Source organism: Zonotrichia albicollis, chromosome 33 (assembly GCF_047830755.1).
Source record: "Zonotrichia albicollis isolate bZonAlb1 chromosome 33, bZonAlb1.hap1, whole genome shotgun sequence".
In the NCBI taxonomy this organism is placed as follows: domain Eukaryota; kingdom Metazoa; phylum Chordata; class Aves; order Passeriformes; family Passerellidae; genus Zonotrichia; species Zonotrichia albicollis.
The window spans coordinates 1559448-1584520 of NC_133851.1; the positions used below are offsets into that span (position 1 = coordinate 1559448).

Genomic DNA, 25073 nt, shown 5'->3' on the forward strand with positions numbered 1-25073 from the left:
GGGAACCCATTGGGGACACTCAGGGATGGAGGAGGGGACACTGGTGACACCCCAGAGGGGACACAGGACCTTGGGGACACCCCCCCGTCACTGGGGTCCCCCATGGATGGGAGAGGACCCCGCCCCTTTTCCGGACTACATTTCCCAGCAGCCCCCGCGGCGCGCGCGCCTTGCGGGGTGACGTCACACGCAGTGCGCGGGAACTTTTTACCGCGTGCTCTGCGCGGATCCCTCCGCCTACCGCAGGAAAAATAGTCCCTACGCCATCCCCGCTCCCGTTAATTGCCCCCCAACTCCCGCCGCTCTCCGCCCACCCCACTCGCAGCGGTACCTCGGACGGAGCCGCTGCGAGGCCTTCTCGGGAACAGGAGCGGCGGCGGCGGCGCTTCCGGGCGGAGGGAGCGGAGGGATAAAAGCGCGGCGGTGCTGCGGCCGTGCCTCTTCCGGTTCTCCCTCAGAGCCGCCATGGTGAGCGCGGCGTGGCCGGGAGGGCCCGGGGGGCGCCGGGGGGTGCGGAGGGGCCGCGGAGGGGCCCGAGGGGGCTCGGAAAGGGCCGCGGAGCCCGTGTGGGGCACGGGGGGATCAGAGGAGGGGGTGCGGGAGCGGCGGGGAGAGCGTGGGAGGGGCACAGAGGGGTTTGGGGGGGGTTCGTGTGGGGCAGGGGGGGATGAGGGGGATTTTGGGGTCTCTCGATGGATTTGGGGGTGATCAGAGAGGGATGCGAGGCAGGGGATGCCGAGTGGGCTTTTTGGGGCGAGATTTGGGGTCTCCAGGGGAATTTGGGGAGCTCAAAAGGGGATGTGGGGACAGGGGATGCTGAGGGCGCTTTTGGGGGGCATTTGGGGTCTCCAAGGGGATTTGGGGGGAATCAGAGAAGGATGTGAGGCTGTGGATGGAATCTTTCGATTCTCTAGGATTTTTATGGAAGTGGAGGCGACTTTAACGGGGCTGATCCGGGGGGATCTATGGGATTTTTATGAGGCTGAAATCTTTAGGTTCTTTAGGATTTTTATGGCCCTCGGGGTAGTTTTGACTGGGCTGACTTGGGGGAGTCTGTGGGGTTTTTATGGGGCTGAGGCCGCTCTGAATGAGGGATCCCGGAGGGTCTCTGGGGCTGAGCTTGGGCTCAATCCCGGGGTTCATTCTGGTTTATCTGGGGTTGATCCTGAGTTCCTTGGGGTTTATCCTGGGCTCAATCTTGGGCTCTCTGGGGCTGTTCATGGGGTTCATCCTGGGGTTCTCTGGGGTTGATCCTGAGTTCCCTGGGCTCAATCCTGGGGTTAATCCTGGGCTTTCAGGGGTTCATCCTGGGGCTGATCCTGGGCTCTCTGAGGCTGATCCTGGGCTCAGTCCCTGTCTCAATCCTCATCTCTTTGGGTTCAATCCTGGGCTTAATCCTGGGCTCTCAGGGGTTGATCCTGGGCTCAATCCTGACCTCTCTGGGCTCGATCCTAGGGTCCATCCTGGGGTTAATGCTGGGGCTAATCCTGGCCTCTCTGTGGGGAATCCTGATCTCTTAGGGCTTTATTCTGGGCTCAGTTCTGGGGTTCATCCTGGGGCTGATCCTGGGCTCTGTGGGGTTGGGGCTTGGCTCAATCCTGCTCTCCCTGGGGTTGATCCTGGTTTCGATCCTGGGGCCGATCCTGGACTCTCTGGGGTTGATCCTGAGCTCAATCCTGTGGTCAATCCTGGAGCTGATCCTGCTCTCCCTGGGCTCAATCTTGGGGTTCATTCTGGGGCTGATCCTGGGTTCAATCCTGATCTGCCTGTGTTTGATCCTGTGGTCAACCCTGGAGCTGATCCTGCTCTCCCTGTGGTCAATCCTGGACTCTCTGGGGTTCATCCTGGGCTCAATCCTGTGGTCAATCCTGGGGCTCTCTGGCTTTGATCTGGGCTCCATCCTGATCTCCCTGTGTTTGATCCTGTGGTCAATCCTGGAGCTGATCCTGCTCTCCCTGGGGTTGATCCTGAGCTCAATCCTGGGTTTGATCCTGGGGCTGATCCTGGGTTCTCTGGGCTTGATCCTGGAGCTGATCCTGCTCTGCCTGGGCTCAATCCCGGGCTCCATCCTGGGCTCAGTCTTGGGGTTCATCCTGGGGTTGATCCTGGGCTCAATCCTGATCTCCCTGTGTTTGATCCTGTGGTCAATCCTGGAGCTGATCCTGCTCTCCCTGGGCTCAATCCCGGGCTCTCTGGCACTGATCTGGGCTCCATCCCGCTCTCCCCATGGTTAATCCCGTGGTTAATCCTGTGGTTAATCCCGCTCTCCCCGTGGTTAATCCTGCCCTCCCCGTGGTTAATCCCGCTCTCCCCGTGGTTAATCCCATGGTTAATCCCATGGTTAATCCCGTGGTTTATCCCGCTCTCCCCGTGGTTAATCCCATGGTTAATCCCATGGTTAATCCCGTGGTTAATCCCGTGGTTAATCCCGTGGTTAATCCCGTGGTTAATCCCGTGGTTAATCCCGTGGTTAATCCTGTTCTCCCCATGGTTAATCCCATGGTTAATCCCGTGGTTTATCCCGCTCTCCCCGTGGTTAATCCCGTGGTTTATCCCGCTCTCCCCGTGGTTAATCCCGTGGTTAATCCTGCTCTCCCCGTGGTTAATCCCGTGGTTTATCCCGCTCTCCCCGTGGTTAATCCCGTGGTTTATCCCGCTCTCCCCGTGGTTAATCCCGTGGTTAATCCTGCCCTCCCCGTGGTTAATCCCGTGGTTTATCCCACTCTCCCCGTGGTTAATCCCGTGGTTAATCCCGTGGTTTATCCCGCTCTCCCCGTGGTTAATCCCATGGTTAATCCCGTGGTTAATCCCGTGGTTGATCCCGCTCTCCCCGTGGTTAATCCTGCTTTCCCCGTGGTTAATCCCGTGGTTAATCCCATGGTTAATCCCGCTCTCCCCGTGGTTAATCCCGTGGTTAATCCCGTGGTTTATCCCACTCTCTCCATGGTTAATCCCGCTCTCCCCGTGGTTAATCCCGTGGTTAATCCCGCTCTCCCCATGGTTAATCCCGTGGTTAATCCCGTGGTTTATCCCGCTCTCCCCGTGGTTAATCCCGTGGTTTATCCCGCTCTCCCCATGGTTAATCCCATGGTTAATCCCGCTTTCTCCCCCCGCAGACCAAGAAGAGGAGGAACAACGGCCGTGCCAAGAAGGGCCGCGGGCACGTGCAGCCCATCCGCTGCACCAACTGCGCCCGCTGCGTGCCCAAGGACAAGGCCATCAAGAAATTCGTCATCAGGAACATCGTGGAGGCCGCAGCTGTCAGGGACATCTCCGAGGCCAGCGTGTTCGACTGTGAGTGTGGGGTGCAGGGCTGGCAACCCCAAAATCAAACCCTGCTCAGCCCTGGAAAGAGTCCTTTTGGCACTTGGAAAGCATCCCTTTGTCACCTCAAATATTGCAGTCTGCTCACCCCAAAAAATTGTTCTTGTGCCCCCAAAATAGCCCCATTGTCACCCAAAATAGTGCCTCTGTCACCCCAAAACGCAGCTCTGAAAAGAGTCCTTTTGTCACTTGGAAATTGTCCCTTTGTCACCCCAAATATTGCAGTCTGCTCACCTCAAAAAATTGTTCTGGTGTCCCCAAAATAGCCCCATTGTCACCCCCAAAATAGTGCCTTTGTCACCTTCAAATTGCTCCTCTGTCACCCCAAAAATCAAATCCTGGTTGGCTCTGAAAAGAGTCCTTTTGTCACTTGGAAATTGTCCCTTTGTTGCCTCAAATGTTGCAGTTTGCTCACCCCAAAAAACTGTTCTTGTGCCCCCAAAATAGCCCCATGGTTCCCCCAAAATACCCCGTTTTGCCCCCAAAATAGCCCCTTTGTCACCCCTAAAATTGGGACTCTTTGACCCCCCCAAAAGGCCCAACCCTGCTCCCTCTGTCACCCCCAAACAGCCCCACTGTCCCCCCAAAATTGTCCCCCTTGCCCACCCCTGCATCACTGCCCTGGGGCTGCTTCTGGGTGTGTTTTTTGGGGTCCCTGGATCTCATTTTTGGGGTTTTTGGGATGCCTGGATCTCATTTTTGAGGTTTTTGAGATCCCTGGATCTCATTTTTGGGGTTTTGGGGGTCCCTGAGTTTGGTTTTTGGGGTCCCTGACCCCCTTTTGCCCCCTCCCCAGCCTACGTGCTGCCCAAGCTCTATGTGAAGCTGCTTTACTGCCCTGAGGCTGGGTCTGGGTGGGGTTTTGGGGTCCCTGGATCTCGTTTTTGGGGTTTTGGGGGTCCCTGGGTTTGGTTTTTGGGGTCCCTGACCCCCTTTTTGCCCCCTCCCCAATTTACGTGCTGCCCAGGCTCTATGTAAAGCTGCATTACTGCCCTGAGGGTGTTTCTGGGTGTGTTTTTGGGGTCCCTGGGTGTGTTTTTTGGGGTTCTTGGGGTCTCTGGGTTTGTTTTTTGGGGTCCCTGACCCCCTTTTTGCCCCCTCCCCAGTTTACGTGCTGCCCAAGCTCTATGTGAAGCTGCATCACTGCCTTGGGGCTGGTTCTGGGTTTGGTTTTTGGGGTCCCTGGGTTTGGTTTTTGGGGTTTTTGGGTTCCCTGGATCTAATTTTTGGGGTCCCTGGGTTTGTTTTTTGGGGTTTTGGGGGTCCCTGAGTTTGGTTTTTGGGGTCCCTGACCCCCTTTTGCCCCCTCCTCAGCCTACGTGCTGCCCAGGCTCTATGTGAAGCTGCATTACTGCCCTGGGACTGGTTTTGGTGTTTCTGGGTGGGGTTTTTGGGGTCCCTGGGTTTGTTTTTTGGGGGTTTTGGGGTCTCTGGGTTTGGGTTTTGGGGTCCCTGACCCCCTTTTTGCCCCCTCCCCAATTTACGTGCTGCCCAAGCTCTATGAGAAGCTGCATTACTGCTTTGGGGCTGGTTCTGGGTTTGGTTTTTGGGGTTTTGGGGGTCCCTGGGTTTGGTTTCTGGGGTTTTGGGGTTCCCTGGATCTCATTTTTGGGGTCCCTGGATGTGTTTTTTGGGGTTTTTGGGTTCCCTGGATCTCGTTTTTGGGGTTTTTGGGATCCCTGGATCGGGTTTTTGGGGTCCCTGACCCCCTTTTTGCCCCCTCCCCAGCCTACGTGCTGCCCAAGCTCTGTGTGAAGCTGCATTACTGCCCTGAGGGTGGTTCTGGGTGTGTTTTTGGGGTCCCTGGATCTCATTTTTGAGGATTTTGGGGTCCCTGGGTTTGGTTTTTGGGGGTCCCTGGGTTTGTTTTTTGGGGTCCCTGACCCCCTTTTTGCCCCCTCCCCAATTTACGTGCTGCCCAAGCTCTATGTGAAGCTGCATTACTGCCTTGGGGCTGGTTCTGGGTGGGGTTTTGGGGTTTTTGGGTTCCCTGGATCTCGGTTTTGGGGGTTTTGGGGTCTCTGGGTTTGGTTTTTGGGGTCCCTGGGTTTGGATTTGGGGGTCCCTGGGTTTGGTTTTTGGGGTCCCTGACCCCCTTTTTGCCCCCTCCCCAGTTTACATGCTGCCCAAGCTCTATGTGAAGCTGCATTGCTGCCCTGAGGGTGTTTCTGGGTGTGTTTTTGGGGTCCCTGGGTGTGTTTTTGGGGGTTTTTGGGTTCCCTGGATCTCGTTTTTGGGGTTTTTGGGGTCCCTGGATGTGTTTTTTGGGGTCCCTGACCCCCTTTTTGCCCCCTCCCCAGCCTACGTGCTGCCCAAGCTCTATGTGAAGCTGCATTACTGCGTCAGCTGCGCCATCCACAGCAAGGTGGTTCGGAACCGCTCGCGGGAGGCCCGCAAGGACCGCACGCCCCCGCCCCGCTTCCGCCCCGCCGTGAGTCTGGGGGGGGGTCCCTGAACGGTTTCTGGGGTCCCTGAGGGGTTTGGGGGGTCCCTGGGGTTGTTTTGGGGGGTCCCCGGGGTGTTTAGGAGGGGTTTGGGGGCGGTTCCTGAAGGGTTTTGGGGGTCCCTGAAGGGTCTGGTGGGGTCCCTGAGGGGTTTGGGGGGCTCCTTGAGGGGTTTGGGGGGATCCCCGAGGGGTTTGGGGGGGTCCCTGAGGGGTTTTGGGGGGTCCCCAAGGGGTCTCAGGGCTGTTTAAGGGTTCCTGGAGGGGTCTGGGGGGTTCCAGACCACACACCCCTCACCCCACTTCTGCCCCGCTGTGAGTCTGGGGGCGTCCCCGAGGGGTTTGGGGGGGTCCCCGAGGGGTTTGGGGGGTCCCTGGGGTGTTTTGGGGGTTCCCAGGGGTGTTTAGGAGGGGTTTGGGGGCGGTTCCTGTAGGGTTTTAGGGGTCCCTGAAGGGTCTGGTGGGGTCCTTGAGGGGTCTGGGGGGGTCCCCGAGGGGTTTGGGGGGGTCCCTGAGGGGTTTGGGGGGTCCCCAAGGGGTCTCAGGGCTGTTTGAGGGCTCCTGGAGGGGTCTGGGGGGGTTCCAGACCACACGCCCCCGCCCCGCTTCTGCCCCACTGTGAGTCTGGGGGCGTCCCCGAGGGGTTTAGGGGGTCCCTGGGGTGTTTTGGGGGGTCCCTGGGGTGTTCTGGGGGTTCCCAGGGGTGTTTAGGAGGGGTTTGGGGGCGGTTCCTGAAGGGTTTTGGGGGTCCCTGAAGGATCTGGGGGGTTCCTTGAGGGGTTTGGGGGGGTCCCTGAGGGGTTTGGGGGGGTCCTTGAGGGGTTTGGGGGGATCCTCGAGGGGTTTGGGGGGGTCCCTGGGGTGTTTTGGGGGTTCCCAGGGGGGTTTGGGGGGTCCATGAAGGGTTTGGGGGTTCCCAGGGGTGTTTAGGAGGGGTTTGGGGGCGGTTCCTGAAGGGTTTTGGGGTCCCTGAAGGGTCTGGAGGGGTCCTTGAGGGGTTTGGGGGGGTCCCTGAAGGGTCTTGAGGGGTTTGGGGGGATCCTTGAGGGGTTTGGGGGGGTCCCCAAGGGGTCTCAGGGCTGTTTGAGGGCTCCTGGAGGGGTCTGGGGGGTTCCAGACTGCACACCCCCCTCACCCCTCTTCTGCCCCGCTGTGAGTCTGGGGGCTCCCCGAGGGGTTTGGGGGGGTCCCTGGGGTGTTTTGGGGGGTCCATGAAGGGTTTGGGGGTTCCCAGGGGTGTTTAGGAGGGGTTTGGGGGCGGTTCCTGAAGGGTTTTGGGGGTCCCTGAAGGGTCTGGAGGGGTCCTTGAGGGGTTTGGGGGGGTCCCTGAAGGGTTTTGGAGGGGTCCCTGAGGGGTTTTGGGGGGTCCCCAAGGGGTCTCAGGGCTGTTTGAGGGTTCCTGGAGGGGTCTGGGGGGGTTCCAGACCGCACCCCCCTCACCCCGCTTCTGCCCTGCTGTGAGTCTGGGGGCGTCCCCGAGGGGTTTGGGGGCTCCCTGGGGTGTTTTGGGGGTTCCCAGGGGTGTTTAGGAGGGGTTTGGGGGCGGTTCCTGAAGGGTTTTGGGGGTCCCTGAAGGGTCTGGGGGGGATCCCTGAGGGGTCTGGGGGGGTTCCAGACCACACACCCCCGCCCCGCTTCTGCCCTGCCATGAGTCTGGGGGCGTCCCCGGGGGGTTTGGGGGGTCCCTGGGGTGTTTTGGGTGTTCCTAGGGGTGTTTAGGAGGGGTTTGGGGGCGGTTCCTGAAGGGTTTTGGGGGTCCTTGAGGGGTCTGGGGGGATCCCCGAGGGGTTTGGGGGGGTCCCCAATGGGTCTAGGGGGTCCCAGGGGTGTTTAGGGGGGGGGTCCTGAAGAGTTTTGGGGGTCCCAAGGGTGTTTAGAAGGGTCCTGGAGGGGTCTGGGGGTTTCTGGACTGCAGCCCCCCACTCCACTTCTACTCTACCGTGGGTCCAGAGGGGTCTGGGGGGTCCCTGAGGAGTTTTGGGGGTCCCAAGGGTGTTTAGAAGAGATCTTGGGGGGTCCCAGGGGTGTTTGGGAGGGGTCTGGGGGTGTCCTGAAGGGGGGTCTGGGGGTCCTTGGGGAGATCTGGGGGGATCAGAGGGGTCCTGGAGGGGTCTGGGGGTACCAGATGGTTTTGGGGGGTCCCAGGGGGTCCTGGAAGGGTTTGGGGGGGTCCCACACGGTTTTGGGGGGGGTCCCAGGTCTCTGTGCCCCCCCCCCCCCCAGGCCCCCCTAACTTTGGGTTCTCTCTGCAGGGAGCAGCCCCCCGGCCCCCCCCCAAGCCCATGTGAGGAGACCCCGGCCCCGCGCGGGACCCCCAGGGCAGAGACCCCCAGAGTCAATAAAGGATCTGCCCCGAGCCGGCTCCGTCCTTGGGGGGGTCCGGGGGGGATTTGGGGGGTCCGGGGGGGATTTGGGGGGTCCTGGGGGGGATTTGGGGGGTCCTGAGGGGGATTTGGGGGGTCCTGAGGGGGTCTCAGCCCCCTGGTTATGGGGGGGAGCTGGGGTCACCCCAAATCTTGAGGAGGGGGCAGCTCCAAATGTGGCTCCGTGGTTTTTTTGGGGGATTAAATTTGGGGGGTCCTGGGGGGAAATTGGGGGGTCCTGAGGGGGTCTCAGCCCCCTCATTCCAGGGGGGACCCCTCACCCCAAATCCAGGAGCTGCCCCGACCTGGGGGAGGGGTCGTGATGGGGTCAGACCCCCCCGTTTTGGGGGTGTTTGGGGTCAGACCATCCCCATTTTGGGGGTGTTTGGGGTCAGGCCCCCCCGTTTTGGGGGTGTTTGGGGTCAGGCCCCCCCGTTTTGGGGGTGTTTCGGGGGGGTCTCCGTTGGTCCCGACCCCTCCCCGTGTTTTGGGGGGGCTTCAATGGTTCAAAACCCCCTCGGTCCGTTTTTTGGGGAGGGGTCTCCGTGGGGCCGGGGGTGTGAATGGGACAGGGGAGGCACCGGGGAACCGGGCTGGGGGCTCGGGGAGCGAATTTCGGAACGGGAACGGGGCTGGGGGGGCACCGGGAACCGGAGCGGATCTCGGAGGGGCGAATTTTGCACCGGGACCGGGGTGAGCGGGACTGGGGGGCACCGGGGAACCGGACCGGGGGTTCGGGGGAGCGAACTTTGGGACCGGGACCGGGGGGCGGCAGAACCGGGGATGTGAACGGAGCTGGGGGGCACCGGGGAACCGGAGCGGGCCGGGGGCTCGGAGGGGCGAACTTTGCTCCAGGACCGGGGTTAGCGGGGCTGGGGGGCACCGGGGAACCGGAGCGGGGGCTCGGAGGGGCGAGCTTTGCTCCGGGGCCGGGACCGGGGGGCGGCAGAACCGGGGCGTGTGAACGGGTCTGGAGGGGACACCGGGAGACCGGACCGGGCCTTGGAGGTGGCTCGGGGGCCGAACTTTGCACCGGGACTGAGGGGACACCGGGGGAACCGGGCCGGGTGCTCGAAGGGGCGAATTCGCTCCAGGACCGGGACCGAGGGTTGTGAACGGGTCTAGGGGGGCACCGGACCGGGATCTCGGGGGGACCCGGCCCGGGCCGGGGGCGCGCTCGGGGCCGGTCCCGGCGGGGGCGGACGGTGGCGGTGCCGGTGCCCCGGGCGGGTCCCGGGGCGGGGCGGGGAGGGAAGCGCGGTGTCCCCGTTCCCCCTCCCCGTTCCCGGGGCTGCCCCGCCCGGCCCGGCCCCGCCCGGCCCGGCCCCGCGCCAGGTGCATTCCCGGGCACGCTCCGCCGCTACCGGGGCGCCGCGATGGAGCCGCACCGGCACCGGGAGCGGCCCCGGGCGCTGCTGCTGCTGCTGCCGCTGCTGCTCCCCGCGCCCGGCTCGGCGCAGGCAGGTGAGCACCGGCACCGGCGGGAGCGGGGGAACCGGGGCTGCGCCGCGGCGTTCGGCGAAGGAGAACCGGGAAACACCGGAGCGCTCGGGGGTCGCGGCGGTGCTGCTGTGCCGGTTCCGCCGGTACCGGACCCGATCCGATCCAATCCCGGCAATTCCCGCGGGCGCTTCCTCTGTGGGGGCGTCCCGGGAGCTCCCGGTGCTGTCCCGGGGAGACCGCTCGGCTCCGGGGCACCGGGACCGGCACTGAAACCGCTCCGGGACCGCGGCTCCGGCGGGGCTGGGGATCGGTGGCCGCTCCCGGGCTCCGTCCCGGGGCTCGGTGGCTCCTCTTGGGCTCCTTCCCGGGGCTCGGTGCCCCCTCCTGTGCTCGGTTCCGTTCTCGGTTCGCGTTCTCGGGGTTCGGCCCCGCTCTCGGTGCCCCGTCCCGGTCTCGGTCCCGCTCTCGCTGCCCCGTTCCGTGCTCGGTCCCGTTTTCAGTTCCCGTTCTCGGGGTTCGGTCCCGCTCTCGCTGCCCCTCCCGGTCCCGCACCTGCGGCCCCGCAGCTGCCCGGGGCTATTTTCGGCTGCGGGACCGGGCCCGGCGATGCCTTTGGGGGACCCCCGAGGGGAACGGGGGGGATCCTTCACGGGGGGACCCCCGGAGGGACCCCCGGCCCTGCCCGCCCCGGAACCCCGGAACCCCGGAAGGGCCGCGGCCGCCCGGGAGTTGTTTTTCAATTCCCAAAGGAAAAACAGCGAGCGCTGGACGCGCAGGTGGGGCCGGCGCCGCCCCGAAACCGCGGGGGTGCCCGGTGGTGCCCCGGGGGTGCCCGGGGGTGGGGGGCACACCGGGGGGACCCCTCGCTGTGCCCCCCGCTCCATGTGCCACCCACGACGCCTCCGGTGCCACCCACGGGATTTGGGTGCAACCGGGAGAGAGGGAACAGCGCGGGGTGCGGGGACACCTCGGGGGGCTCGGGGACACCTCGGGGACACCCCGGGGACATCTCGGGGGGCTCGGGGACACCCTGGGGACACCCCGGGGAGCGGCCCCGGCCCCGCTCCCCCCAAATCCCGGTCTCTGAGAGCCCCCTTTGTTCGGGGCCGCACACACAGCCCGCTTTGTGCCGAGGGCAGGAGGTCGCAGCGAGCCCCTCCCGGTGCCCCCCCGGTGCCCCCCGGTGCTATTCCGGGCCGCCGTGGCACGCGGCTGATAGCGGGGACGTGCCGGAGCTGCCGGCGCTGATAACGCCCGCTCCCGCCGCCGCCGCGGCGCCCGGGGTGGGGAGGGGGCTCCAGCATCGCCCCCCACCCCCGCGGGCAGGTGCACCCGGGGGTCGCGAACCCCCCAGTCCCAATCCCAACCCCGCCGTGGGACCCCGGTAATGATCCACCGGCGCGTTCGGGGGTCCCGGGATGGGCGGGATGGTGCCCCCCCAACCCAACCCTCTGGGGACCCCCCCGGTGTCTCCCGGGGGTCGCGGCGCCCCCGTCCCGGGCCCCCCGTGCCCATCCCCGGTCCGGCGGGGGCCGGGGGCCGCTGCCATCGCAGCTGGGACCTTTTTTTAGCCCTTTCCGTGCTCAAATAGCGCGGCCGGGGCGGGGGGGCCCTTCCCGAGCGTGGCCCGAGCTCCGCGGCCGCCCCCGGAGGGTCCCGGGCCGGACAAAGCCGCCTTTGAGCGCCGGGGCCTGAGTCACGTCTGGCGGGACCCGCAGCCCTCGGTGCCCCCGGGGGTCCCGGTTTGGGGGGCTCGGGTCCCCCCCCCCTCGGTGCCGCCCGCCACAATCGCGGCTTTGTGCGGTGCCACAAAGGGGGATCTGTGCGCCCCCGGGAACGGGGGGGACACCGAGGGGACACCGAGGGGACCCCGGAACGGGGGGGACAACGAGGGGACCTCGGAACGGGGGGACACTGAGGGGACCCCGGGACGGGGGGGACACTGAAGGGACCTCGGGAACGAGGGAGAGACGGAGGGGACCCCGGAACGGGGGAGACAACGAGGGGACATCGAGCCCCCGGGAATTGGGGGGACACCGAGCCCACCCCGGGAACTGGGGGGGACACTGAGGGGACACCGAGGGGACCCCGCACCCCTAGGAATTAGGGGGACACCGAGGGGACCCCGGGAACGGGTGGGGACACCGGGAACGGGGGACACCGAGCCCACCCTGCGCCCCCGAACACGGGGGGAACACCGAGCCCACCCTGCTCCCCTGGGAACTGGGGGGACACTGAGAGGACCCCAGGAACGGGGGAGACACCGGGGGGACACCGAGGGGCCCGGGGGGAGCCGGGGCGGCCGCGGGCCCGGGCGGCGGCGGTGGCGGGGCCGAAGTCCGGGCGGGCGTGGCGGGGCGGGGGGGCCCAGCCCGGGGCGCCCGCCTTGCGCAAGGCTCGCCCGGCCGGTTCGGGCAGCCGGGAACGGCGAGGGAGCGGCGGGGGAGGAACCGGGGCGGGGACGGCGCGGGGGGACAGGGGTGGGGACGGGGGTGGGGGGCAAGGACGGCGGAGGAGGGGACAGGGACACCGTGAGGGGACAGGGACACCATGAGGGGACAGGGACACCGTGAGGGGACAGGGGCACCGTGAGGGGACACCATGAGGGGACAGAGGCACCATGGAGGGGACAGGGACACCATGGAGGGGACAGGGACAGCATGAGGGGACAGGGACACTATGGGGGGACACCATGAGGGGACAGGGGCACCATGAGGGGACACCATGGAGGGGACAGGGGCACCATGAGGGGACAGGGACACCATGGAGGAGACAGGGGCACCGTGAGGGGACAGGGGCACCATGAGGGGACAGGGCCACCATGGAGGGGACAGGGACAGCATGGTGGGGACAGGGACACTATGGGGGGACACCATGAGGGGACAGGGACACCATGAGGGGACAGGGGCACCGTGAGGGGACAGGGACACTGTGAGGGGACAGGGACACCATGGAGGGGACAGGGACACCGTGAGGGGACATCATGGAGGGGACAGGGATGTTTGCAGGGGACATCATGGAAAGGACAGGGACCCCATGGGGACACTGCCATAGCCAGGAGGCCATGGAGGGCACAGGGCCACCGTGGTGGGGACAGGGACACCGTGAGGGGACAGGGGCACCGTGAGGGGACAGGGGCACCATGGAGGCCCCGGTGACACGGCGGGTGGCCCCGTGGTGGCCCTGGTGAGACTGTGGTGGCCCTGGTGGCCCTGTGGTGGCCCAGTGACCCTGTGGGTGCTGTGGTGGCCCCATGGTGGCCCCAGTGACCCCGTGGGTACCCTAGTGATGTGGTGGCCCTGGTGACACTGTGGGTGCCCTAGTGATGTGGTGGCCCTGGTGACACTGTGGGTGCCCTAGTGATGTGGTGGCCCCGGTGACACTGTGGGTGCCCTGGTGGCCCCGTGGTGGCCCCGGTGACACTGTGGGTGCCCTGGTGGCCCCGTGGTGGCCCTGGTGACACGGTGGTGGCCCCGGTGACACAGTGGTGCCCGCAGTGTGCGCGGGGACGCTGAACGGGCTGAGCGTGACCGGCGATGCCCAGCACCAGTACCAGACCCTGCACAAGATGTACAACAACTGCGAGATCGTCATGGGCAACCTGGAGATCGTCCTCATCGACCACACGCAGGACCTCTCCTTCCTCCAGGTGACCCCGGGGACACCGAGGGGACACCGAGGGGACACCGAGGGGGACATGGACAGCTCCAGGGGACAGGGACATCATGGGGGACATGGCCAGTTTGGGGGTCACGTGTCCACCGTGGGGACAGTGGACATCAAGGGGGACCGTGGTCATCAAAAGGAGGACATGGCCAGTTTGGACATGTGGCCATCAAGGGGAGGATGTGACCATTGAGGCGGTGACATGTCCACCATGGGGACCACAGCCAAGGCCACCAGGTGTAGGACATGGCCAGTTTGGAGGTGACATGTCCACCATGGGGACCGTGGCCATCAAGGGGAGGACTTGGCCAGTTGGCATGTCGCATGTCCGCCATGGAGACAGTGGCCACCATGTGAAGGACATGGCCAGTTCGAAGGTGACACAGCCACCATGGGGACACTGGCCATCAAAAGGAGGATGTGACCAGTTTGGAGGTTCAGAGCCACCATGGCGACCAAGGTCACCAAGGGGAGGACATGGCTATCAAGGGAGACCATGGCCATCAAAAGGAGGATGTGACCAGTTTGGAGGTCATATTTCCACCATGGGGACAGTGGCCATGAAGGGAGGACATGGCCATTGAGGGGGTTACATGTCCACCATGGGCACTGTGGCCACCAAGGGGAGGACATGGCCAGTTTGGAGGTCACATGTCCACCATGTGGCCATCAAGGAGGACAGTGGCCACCAAGGGGAGGACATGGCCAGTTTCGAGGTTGCACGTCCACCATGTGGCCATCAAGGAGGACAGTGGCCACCAAGGGGAGGACATGGCCAGTTTAGAGGTCACATGTCCACCATGTGGCCACCAAGGGGAGGACATGGCCACCAAGGGGAGGACACGGCCAGTTTCGAGGTCGCACGTCCACCATGTGGCCATCAAGGGGAGGACATGGCCAGTTTCGAGGTCGCACGTCCACCATGTGGCCATCATGGAGGACAGTGGCCACCAAGGGGAGGACATGGCCAGTTTCGAGGTCGCATGTCCACCATGCGGCCATCAAGGAGGACAGTGGCCACCAAGGGGAGGACACGGCCACTTTGGTGGTTCACCGCCCCCACGGCGTGTCACCAAGGCCACCGGTGACCCCTGTCCCCCGCAGACCATCCGGGAGGTGACCGGCTACATCCTGATCGCCATGAACGTGTTCGCGGCGCTGCCGCTGCAGAACCTGCGCGTGATCCGCGGCACGCAGTTCTACGAGGACAAGTTCGCCCTCTTCGTGCTGCTCAACTACAACCCCAACACCACGCACGCCCTGCGCCAGCTCGGCCTCAACCAGCTCACGGGTGTGACACCGGGAGGGGACAACGCGGGGTGGGGACATCGGGGTGGGATGGGGACATTGTGGGGGAACTGGGGACATTGTGGGGGAACTGGGGACATTGTGGGGTTGGGGACATTGTGGGGGAACTGGGGACATTGTGGGGTTGGGGACATTGTGGGGGTTGGAGAAACCATGGTGGGTTGGGGACATCATGGTGGGTTGGAGAAACCATGGTGGGATGGGGATATTGTGGGGTTGGGGACATCATGGAGGGTTGGGGACATCATGGAGGGTTGGAGAAACCATGGTGGGTTGGGGACATTATGGGGTTGGGGACATCGTGGTAGGATGGGGGCATTGTGGGGTTGGGGACATCATGGGGATGGGGACATCATGGGGTTGGGGACATTGTGGGAGTTGGGGACACCATGGTGGGTTGGTGACATCATGGAGGGTTTGGGGACACCATGGTGGGTGGGGACACTCTGGGACTGGGGACACTGCCACCCCTCTGTGCCCTCCAAGATCCCCATGCCATGGCAGTGCCACCCCCGTGTCTCCTGTGCTGTCCCTTGGAGCAGGGACAGTTCCCAAGGTCCCTGTGCTGCCAAGCGGGTCTGGGGGTGTCTGTCCCCTTTGTCACCCCCCCGTCACCCCTTTGTCACGCCGTGTCCCCAGAGATCCTGGCGGGGGGGGTGTACATCGAGAAGAACGCGCAGCTGTGCCACGTGGACACGGTGGAGTGGAGGGACATCATGAGGGACACTCGGCTGGAGCCGCTCGTGAGGGACAACGGCCGCGCCTGTGCGTGCGGGGACAGGGGGACAAAGGGGACACCTGGGGGGCTGTGGGGTCACCCTGGGCTTGGGGTCACTCCCGGGATGGGGTGGCTTTGGAGTCATCCCTGGGGTTGTGGTCATTTTGGGGTGGCCTCTGAGTTTGTGGTCACTTTGGGGTCACTCCTGGGGTCGGGGTGGCTTCAGGGTCATCCCTGGCTTTGGGGTCACTTTGGGGTGGCTTTGGGGTCACCCCTGGGGTTGAGGGGACTGTAGGGTGACCCCTGGGTTTGGGGTGACTTTGGGGTGGCTTTGGGGTCACTCCTGGGTTTTGGGTCTCCCTGGGTTTGAGGTCCCTTTGGGGTCACCCCTGAGTTTAGGGTCACTTTGGGGGTGACCCCTGGGATTGGGGTGACCCCTGGGCTTTGGAGTCCCTTTGGAATCCCTTTGGGGTCACCGTTTGCTTTGCCATCACCCCCGTTTCTGGGTCCCTGTGGTGTCACTTTGGTGTCTCTTTGGGGTGCCTTTGGTGTCCCCCTGTGTTTGGGGTCCCTGTGGGGTCCCCCTGTATTTGGGGTCCCCTGTCGTGACCCCATTGTTGGCTCTGTCCCCCAGGTCCCCGTGCCACGAGAGCTGCTGCGGCCACTGCTGGGGGCCGGGCCCCGACGACTGCCAGAAACGTGAGAACCGGGGGGTACCGGGGGGATGGGGGGATGTGGGGATGGACCGGACCCCCCGGTGACCCCCCCGGTGACCCCCGGTGACCCCCGGTGTCCCCGCAGTGACCAAGACCATCTGCGCCCCGCAGTGCAACGGGCGCTGCTTCGGCCGCGCGCCCAACGAGTGCTGCCACGAGGAGTGCGCGGGCGGCTGCACCGGGCCCCTGCGGACAGACTGCTTCGTACGTCCGTCTGTCTGTCCATGTGTCTGTCTGTCTGTGTGTCTGTGTGTCTGTCTGTGTGTCTGTGTGTCTGTCTGTCTGTGTGTGTGTGCACCGGGCCCCTGCGGACAGACTGCTTCGTACGTCCGTCTGTCTGTCCGTGTGTCTGTCTGTCTGTCTGTGTGTGTGTCTGTCTGTGCGTGTGTGCGCCGGGCCCCTGCGGACAGACTGCTTCGTACGTCCGTCTGTCTGTCCATGTGTCTGTCTGTCTGTGTGTCTGTGTGTGTGTCTGTGTGTGCACTGGGCCCCTGCGGACAGACTGCTTCGTACATCTGTCTGTCTGTCTGTGTGTCTGTCTGTGTGTGTGTGCGCCGGGCCCCTGTGGACGGACTGCTTTGTACGTCTGTCTGTCTGTCTGTCTGTCTGTCCAGCCCTCCATCCACCCACCTCTGTATCCATCCATCCATCCATCCATCCGTCCGTCCGTCCATCCATCCGTCCGTCCGTCCGTCCGTCCGTCCATCCATCCGTCCGTCCGTCCATCCGATCCATCCATCCGTCCATCCATCCGTCCATCCCATCCATCCATCCATCCATCCATCCATCCATCCATCCGTCTGTCCGTCCATCCCCGTGTCCCTTGGCTGTGTCCATCCCCTGTCCATCTGCCCATTCCATCCACCCTGTGTCCATCTGTCCATCTGTCCATTCCCATGTCCGTGGCTGTGTCTACCCTGTGTCCGTCCCATGTCCATCTGTCCGTCTGTCCGTCCGCAGGCCTGCCGCCGCTTCAACGACAGCGGCTCATGTGTCCCTCTATGTCCATCCCCGTGTCCAACTCCATGTCCATCCCCACGTCCATGGCTGTGCCCACCCCCTGTCCGTCTGTCCGTCCCATATCCATCTGTCCATCCATCGATCCCAGTGTCCGTCTGTCCGTCCGCAGGCCTGCCGGCACTTCAACGACAGCGTCTCGTGCGTCCCGCTGTGCCCATCCCTGTGTGTCCATCCCCGTGTCCATCCTCTATCCCATCTGTCCATCCTGTGTCCATCCATGTCCATCCTGTGTCCATCTCATGTCCGTCTGTCCGTCCGCAGGCCTGCCGCCACTTCAACGACAGCGGCTCATGCGTCCCTCTATGTCCATCCCCGTGTCCAGCTCCATGTCCATCCCCACGTCCATGGCTGTGCCCATCCCCTGTCCATCTGTCCGTCCCATATCCATCTGTCCATCCTGTGTCCATCCCATGTCCATCCGTCCATCTCATGTCCATCTGTCTGTCCGCAGGCCTGCCGCCACTTCAACGACAGCGACTCGTGCGTCCCACTGTGCCCATCCCTGTGTGTCCATCCCCGTGTCCATCCTGTGTCCATCCCATGTCCATCCTGTGTCCATCCCATGTCCATCCATCAATCCCGTGTCCGTCTGTCCGTCCGCAGGCCTGCCGCCACTTCAACGACAGCGGCTCGTGCGTCCCGCTGTGCCCGCAGCCCCTGATCTACAACAAGCTCACCTTCCAGCTGGAGCCCAACCCCGACACCAAGTACCAGTACGGGGGTGTCTGCGTGCGCCAGTGCCCCCGTGAGTGCGCCCGGGGGGCTCCGGGGGGGTCACCCGACTCTGGGGGGTCTTGGAATTAAATCCCAGCACGGGAATATGGGATTGGGCTTGTCTGGCCCTTGCTGCTTGACCAACGGCAGCAGCTGTGGTGGTTTCACCTCAGGGGTCTCTTCCCTGGTTGATCCATGCCCAGGATGGAGCTGCCCCACGTTGGGCGCCAAAAGATTGGAATTAAATACCAATATATTGGAATTAAATACCAATATATTGGAATTAAATACCAATATAGCTGGATGGGACGTGCCTGGGCTCGTCTGGCCATGGCTGCTTGACCAAGGGTGGCATCTGTGGTAGTTTCACCCCAGAGACACCTTTGGCTGGCTGGATATTGCAGCAAAAGTGAGGGTGCCACCTCAGGGGTCTCTTCCCTGACTGATCCATCCCCCAGGATGGAGCTGCCCCACGTTGGGCGCCAAAATATTGGAATTAAATATCAGTTTATTGGAATTAAATCCCAGTATAGCCAGATGGGACGTGCCTGGGTTTGTCCAGCCCTTGCTGCTTGACCAAAGGTGGCAGCTGTGGTGGTTTCACCCCAGAGACACCTTTGGCTGGCTGGATATTGCAGCTGGGTGCTTGGGATGAATCCAGGCTTGCAGGAGCTCAGGTTTACCTTGATGGAGAAGCTTTAAGGCCATGGTGAAGGAAAGGAGTCGGTTCTGCTGGAGGGTTTGGATCCAGAGCTTTATTCTGGCCCACTCTAATGCAGCACCAGCTCCAACAGAACTCCCTGAGCCCGTGGTTGCTGTTCCTTTAACCCTTTTAGGGGCAGGGAAGGGGCAGGGAGCCACCAACCAGGAACAGGAGGGGACAAAAGACACTTGGATGGCCCAAGGTCCTCCCCAGGGCTGAGAGGCCTCTTTTGAACATCACCAATCACTCCGTGCCCTTTCTGGAATGCCAAAATTGACAGCCAGCACTCAGCAAGGGGAAGGGAGAGGAAGAGATGGGTTATTGGCACGCCTGGGAGAAGAACGGGGATGCTGAGACAGGATTTTACGTCACACCGGCTCTGGGGGGCTCCAGGTGACCCCCGGGGTGTCGCTGTCCCCCTGCCCAGATAATTTCGTGGTGGATCAGAGCTCGTGCGTGCGCGCCTGCCCCAACGACAAGATGGAGGTGGAGAAGAACGGGCTGAAGATCTGCGAGCCCTGCGCGGGGCTGTGCCCCAAGGGTAGGAAATGAGGGGGTTCTAGGGGGGGGTCTGGGGTCTCTGAGACCCCCCTGACCCCTGCCCACCCCTCACAGCCTGCGAGGGCACCGGCGCTGGCAGCAAATACCAAACCGTGGACTCGAGCAACATCGACACCTTCATCAACTGCACCAAGATCCTGGGCAACCTCGACTTCCTCATCACGGGCCTGGAGGGGTGAGGGATGGAATTTAGGATTTGGGGGGTTCAGGGGGGGGTTTTAGGGGGTGAAGCCCCCCTGCCCCAGCCCCGCTGACCCCTCCTCTGGCCCCACAGGGGACCCCTGGCGCAACATCTCAGCGCTGGACCCCGAGAAGCTGAACGTGTTCCGGACAGTGCGGGAGATCACGGGTGAGGAGAGGGTCTGGGGGCGCTGGGAGCCCCCTGGGACCCCCCAGAACCCCCCCCTGAGCCCGGGGGTGTGCCCGCAGGGTACCTGAACATCCAGTCGTGGCCCAAGCACATGCACAACTTCAGCGTCTTCTCCAACCTCGAGACCATCGGGGGACGGAGCCTGTACAAGTGAGGAGCCCCTGCCGCGTGTCCTGTGCTCCTCCGGGCATTCCTGATCCATGAATTCCCCATTTTCCCTAATTCCTGTATCCCTGATCCCTGTTTTCCCTAATTCCTGCATCCCTGATCCATGAATTCCCCATTTTGCCTAATTCCTGCATTCCCGATCCCAGAATTCCCCATTTTCCCTAATTCCTGCATCCCTGATCCCTGAATTCCCTAATTCCTGCATTCCCGATCCTGGAATTCCCCGTTTTCCCTAATTCCTGCATCCCTGAATTCCCTAATTCCTGCATTCCCAATTCCTGAATTCTCCATTTCCCCAATCCTCGAATTCGCCGTTTTCCCTGATCCCTGAACCGCCCATTTCCCCAATCCCTGAATTCCCCTTTTCCCCCAATTCCCCGCATTCCTAATCCCTGAATTCCCTGTTTTCCCAGTGCCCGAATTCCTGTTTTCCCTGATTCCCGCATTCCTAATCTCCGAATTCCCCATTTTCCCCTCCTCCTCCGAGCCTCCCGTGGCTCCCGGGGCATCCTCTGCGTTCATTCCCCGACTCCGGAGCATCTCCCGGAGCATCCCCTCACTCCCGGAGCCCCTGAGTTCCCGGGGCACCCCCAGTTTCAAGAGCACCTCCAGTTCCAGGACCCCCCCCAATTCCCGTAGCCCCCCCAGCCCCCAAATCCCGGTGTCCCTCCCTCATCCCCGGTTCATTCCCCAACTCCCGGACCCCCCCCATCTCCCGCAGCCCCCCAATCCCGGTGTCCCTTCCTCAACCGTGGTTCATCCCCCCAGTTCCCGGACCCCCCACCCCAATTCCCGGACCCTCCCCATCTCCCGTAGCCCCCCAGCCCCGGTGTCCCTCCCTCAGCCGTGGTTCATCCCCCCAGTTCCCGGACCCCCACCCCAATTCCCGGACCCTCCCCATCTCCCGTAGCCCCCCCAGCCCCCCAATCCCGGTGTCCCTCCCTCAGCCGTGGTTCATCCCCCCAGTTCCCGGACCCCCACCCCAATTCCCGGACCCCCCCCATCTCCCGTAGCCCCCCAGCCCCCCAATCCCGGTATCCCTCCCTCATCCCCGGTTCATTCCCCGACTCCCGGACCCCCACCCCAATTCCCGGACCCCCCCCATCTCCCGTAGCCCCCCCAATCCCGGTGTCCCTCCCTCAGCCGTGGTTCATCCCCCCAGTTCCCGGACCCCCACCCCAATTCCCGGACCCCCCCATCTCCCATAGTCCCCCATATCCCCCAGCCCCCCATTCCCGGTATCCCTCCCTCATCCCCGTTCATTCCCCGACTCCCGGACCCCCCCCATCTCCCTCAGCCCCCCCAATCCCGGTGTCCCTCCCTCATCCCCGTTCATTCCCTGACTCCCGGACCCCCCCATCTCCCGTAGCCCCCCAGCCCCCCATTCCGGTGTCTCTCCCCCCCAGCCGCGGTTTCTCGCTGCTGATCATGAAGAACGAGAACGTGACGTCGCTGGGGCTGCGCTCGCTGCGCGAGGTGAGCGCGGGCCGCGTGTACATCACGGAGAACCGGCGCCTCTGCTTCCTGCACACCGTGCACTGGGCCGCGCTCAGCCGCAGCCGCGCCGACCTCGACATCCGCAACAACCGGCCCCGCAGCAAGTGCCGTGCGTGGGCAGGGCTGGGGAGGGGGCGTGGGACCCCCCGCGGGAACCCGAGGGGACCCCCAGACCCCTAACTGAGACCCCTCGTCGATCCCATAGGGGAGGGAACACAGGGACCCCCCAGACCCCAAACTGAGATCCCCGGTCCGTCCCATAGGGAAGGGAACACAGGGACCCCCCAGATCTCACACTGAACCCCAATGCCTTCTGCAGGGAGGGGCGTGGGACCCCCACGGGAACCCGAGGGGACCCCCAGACCCGAAATTGAGACCCCTCATCCGTCCCATAGGGGAGGGGACACAGGGACCCCCAGACCCCAGACTGAGACCCCCGGTCTGTCCCATAGGGGAGGGAAAACAGGGACCCCCCCCGGGACACCTCGGGGACACCCAGACCCCAAACTGAGACCCCCGGTCTGTCCCCATAGGGGAGGGAACACAGGGACCCCCCAGATCTCACACTGAACCCCAATGCCTTCTGCAGGGAGGGGACGTGGGACCCCCGCGGGAAACCGAGGGGACCCCCCAGACCCCAAACTGAGACCCCTCCATCCATCCATCCCATAAGGGAGGGGACACCGGGACCCCCAGACCCCACACTGAACTGAACCCCCCCGCCTCTTCCATAGGGAGGGGGTGTGGGACCCCTTGGGTGCCCCCAGACCCCTCCAGGGGCCCCCAATCTGTCCCCCATGGATGCCCCCAGCCCCTCAGTGACCCCACAGCACCACTGTCCCCCGTGCCCCCTGGGTGCCCCCAGCCCCGCTGTCCCCATGGGTGCCACCAGCCCCCCTGTCCCCCTGGGTCCCCCTGGGTGCCCCCCAGCCCCTCAGTGACCCCAGTCCTGCTGTCCCCCGTGCCCCCCTGGAGCCCCCCAGCCCCCGCTGTCCCCCATGGGTGCCCCCAGCCCCCGCTGTCCCCATGGGTGCCCCCAGCCCCCCTGTCCCCATGGGTGCCCCCCTGCCCCGCTGTCCCCTGGGTGCCCCCTGGGTGCCCTCAGCCCCTCAGTGACCCCCCGGTGCCCCCAGCCCCGCTGCCCCCATGGGTGCCCCCCAGCCCCGCTGTCCCCTGGGTGCCCCCAGCCCCTCAGTGACCCCCCGGTGCCCCCAGCCCCGCTGTCCCCATGGGTGCCCCCAGCCCCCTGTGCCTCTGGGTGCCCCCTGGGTGCCCCCAGCCCCTCAGTGACCCCCCGGTGCCCCCAGCCCCGCTGTCCCCATGGGTGCCCCCCTGTCCCCCTGTGTGACCCCCGTCCCTGTCCTGTCCCCCCCAGAGCAAGAGGGCAAGGTGTGTGACCCGCTGTGCTCGGCCGAGGGCTGCTGGGGCCCCGGGCCCGGGCAGTGCCTGTCCTGCCGCTTCTACAGCAGGAGGGGCGTCTGCGTGCCCACCTGCCGCTTCACCGAGGGGGTCAGCGGGCACCGGGGGGCACCGGGGGGGCACGGAGGGCACGGGGGCACGGGGGGCATGGAGGGCAAAGGGGGGCGTGGAGGGCATGGGGGGCATGGAGGGCAAAGGGGGCACAGAGGACATGGGAGGTGTGGAGGGCACAGGGGGCACAAGGAGCACAGGGGAACCTGGGGCATGGGGCATGGGGGGGCACAGGGGGCATGGGGGGCACAGGGGGCACAGGGAAACAAAGGGGAAAAGAGGAACAAGAGAGGCGTGGGGGGCACCAGGGGCATGGGGGACATGGGGGACAAGGGGAGTATGGGGGGCATGAGGGGAATGGAGACAAGAAGGGCATGGGGGGGCACTGAGGGCTTGGGGGGCATGGGGGGGCATGGAGAGCACATGGGGCACAGGGGGACAAGGGGGTTATGGGGGCCATGGGGGCACAGGAGGCAAGGGGGGACATACGGGGCAAAGTGACAGGGGGGGCACGGGGGGACATAGGGGACAAATGGGAAAAGAGGGGCACAGGGGGCACAGGGGACATGGCAGGCACGGGGGGTATGGGGGGCACAGGGGGTGTGGGGAACACAGAAGCCAAGGGGGGCATGAGGGGCAAAGGGGACAAGGGGGGACATGGGGGGCACAGGGGGCACAGGGGACATGGGAGGCACGGGGGGTATGGGGGGCATGAGGGGGTATGGGGGGCACAGAAGCCAAGGGGGGCATGAGGGGCAAAGGGGACAAGGGGGGGGACATGGGGGACAAAAGGGACAAGAGGGCACGGGAGGGAACATGGGGGGCTCGGGGGGCACGGGGGGCATGGAAGGGCACGGGGGGGATATGGGGGGACAAAGGGGGTCCCAGGGTGGGCTGGGCACTGGTGCGGACTGGTCGCGGTGGCCCTGTCACCCCCCGATATGTCCCTGTCACCCCAGGGTGACACGGTGACACCCCGCTGTGCCCTCAGGCACCCTCGGGAGTTCTCGCAGGGCGGCGAATGCACCGAGTGCCACCCGGAGTGCGAGCGCATCGACGGCGGCGGCGCCACCTGCAACGGCTCGGTACGGCCCGCCCGCGTCCCCCCGCTGTCCCCCGCCGTGTCCCCGCCGTGTCCCCCACACTGTCACCACCCCCCCCTGCAGGGCGCCGACACCTGCACGCGCTGCGCCCCACTATCGCGACGGGCCGCACTGCGTGGAGCGATGTCCCGACGGGGTCCTGGGCGAGCGCGGCCCCATCTACAAATTCCCCGACGGGAGCCGCGAGTGCCGGCCCTGCCACGAGAACTGCACGCGGGGGTGGGTGCGGGGTCCGGGGGGGTCGGGGGGGGGTCGGGGAGAGAGGGACAGGGTAGGTTTGGGGGGGGTCCGGGGAGGTTTGGGGGTCTGGAGCCCATTGGGGGAATGGGGGAGGTTCAGGGGGCGCCGTGAAGGGGAGGGTGGGGGGCTCAAAAGCTCTTTGGGAGGAGGGTGGGGGTCCCAAAAGCTCTTTGGGGAGCCTCTGTGGGGGCCCCGGGAAGGTTGGGGGGGCTCAGGACCCCACTGGGACCCTGTGGAGGGCAGGGTGGGGGTCCCAAATCCTCTTTAGGAGGAGGGTGGGGAGCCCAAAATCACTTTGGGAGGAGGGTGGGGGTCTCAAAGCCACTTTGTGAGCAGGGTGAGGGTCCAGGGGCATCACTGGGAGCAGGGTGGGGGTCCTGGGGCATCATTTGGGGCAGGTTGGGGGTCCCAAAACCTCTTTGGGGAGTAGGTTGGGGGTCCTGGGGTTTCGCTGGGGGCAGGGTGGGGGTCCCAAGACCTTTCTGGGGATCCTCCTTGGGACCCCTTGGGCATCATTGGGGGTCTCAGGACCCCACTGGGGACCCCATGGAGGGCAGGGTGGGGGTCCCAAAACCTCTTTGGGGAGCAGGGTAGGGGTCCTGGGTCATCATTTGGGGCAGGATTTGGGGACTCAGGACCTCACTGGTGCCATTTTGGGGCCTGGGGGTCTCTGCTGGGGGGTCTCCCATGGGTGACCCCCATCTCCCTCCCCACAGGTGTGTGGGGCCGCTGCTGCGGGACTGCCTGGGCGACCCCCCTGCCCGTGTCCAGGTACAGAGGGGGGGGTCGGGGGGTCCCGGGGGGGCTGTGGGGACATCCCAGAGGGCTACAGGGACCCCGAGGGGCTGCGGGGACCCCAACCCAGTGCTTTTCCCCCGTCCCCCGTTCCCGTCCCCATCCCCGTTCCCAACCCTGTTCTCCTTCCCTTTCCCGTTCCCATCCCCGTTCTTGTTCTCTTCCCCTTCCCCTTCCCTTTCCCTTTCCCTTTCCCTTTCCCTTTCCCTTCCCCTTCCCCTTCCCCTTCCCCTTCCCCTTTCCCTTTCCCTTTCCCTTCCCTTCCCCTTCCCCTTCCCCTTCCCTTCCCTTCCCTTCCCTTCCCTTCCCTTCCCTTCCCTTCCCTTCCCTTCCCTTCCCTTCCCTTCCCTTCCCTTCCCTTCCCTTCCCTTCCCTTCCCTTCCCTCCTTCCTTCCCTTCCCTTCCCTTCCTTCCCTTCCCTTTCCCTTTCCCTTTCCTTCCTTTCCCTTTA

General features: G+C 64.6%; 2 protein-coding genes across 2 annotated transcripts in view; both read left to right on the top strand.

Moving 5' to 3' along the window:
- Positions 1-306: 306 nt before the first annotated feature.
- On the top strand, positions 307-8123 carry RPS26 (ribosomal protein S26). The gene is made up of 4 exons (XM_074530802.1): positions 307-468; positions 3117-3294; positions 5625-5755; positions 8020-8123. The coding sequence occupies exons 1-4, from the start codon at positions 466-468 to the stop codon at positions 8053-8055; spliced, it is 348 nt and encodes a 115-aa protein (XP_074386903.1). The 5' UTR covers positions 307-465; the 3' UTR covers positions 8056-8123.
- Positions 8124-9100: 977 nt separating this feature from the next.
- The window catches only part of LOC141726151 (receptor tyrosine-protein kinase erbB-3-like), a 30458-nt gene continuing 14485 nt past the window's right edge, over positions 9101-25073 (top strand). Inside the window, 17 exon segments of the mRNA XM_074530565.1 lie at positions 9101-9594; positions 13071-13222; positions 14344-14530; positions 15187-15316; positions 15900-15964; positions 16067-16185; positions 17605-17746; positions 18846-18959; positions 19034-19152; positions 19253-19328; positions 19409-19499; positions 20924-21123; positions 22390-22524; positions 23478-23569; positions 23651-23677; positions 23679-23806; positions 24544-24634. Of these exon segments, the coding sequence (XP_074386666.1) occupies positions 9507-9594; positions 13071-13222; positions 14344-14530; positions 15187-15316; positions 15900-15964; positions 16067-16185; positions 17605-17746; positions 18846-18959; positions 19034-19152; positions 19253-19328; positions 19409-19499; positions 20924-21123; positions 22390-22524; positions 23478-23569; positions 23651-23677; positions 23679-23806; positions 24544-24634 (1956 nt within the window). The 5' untranslated portion in view covers positions 9101-9506.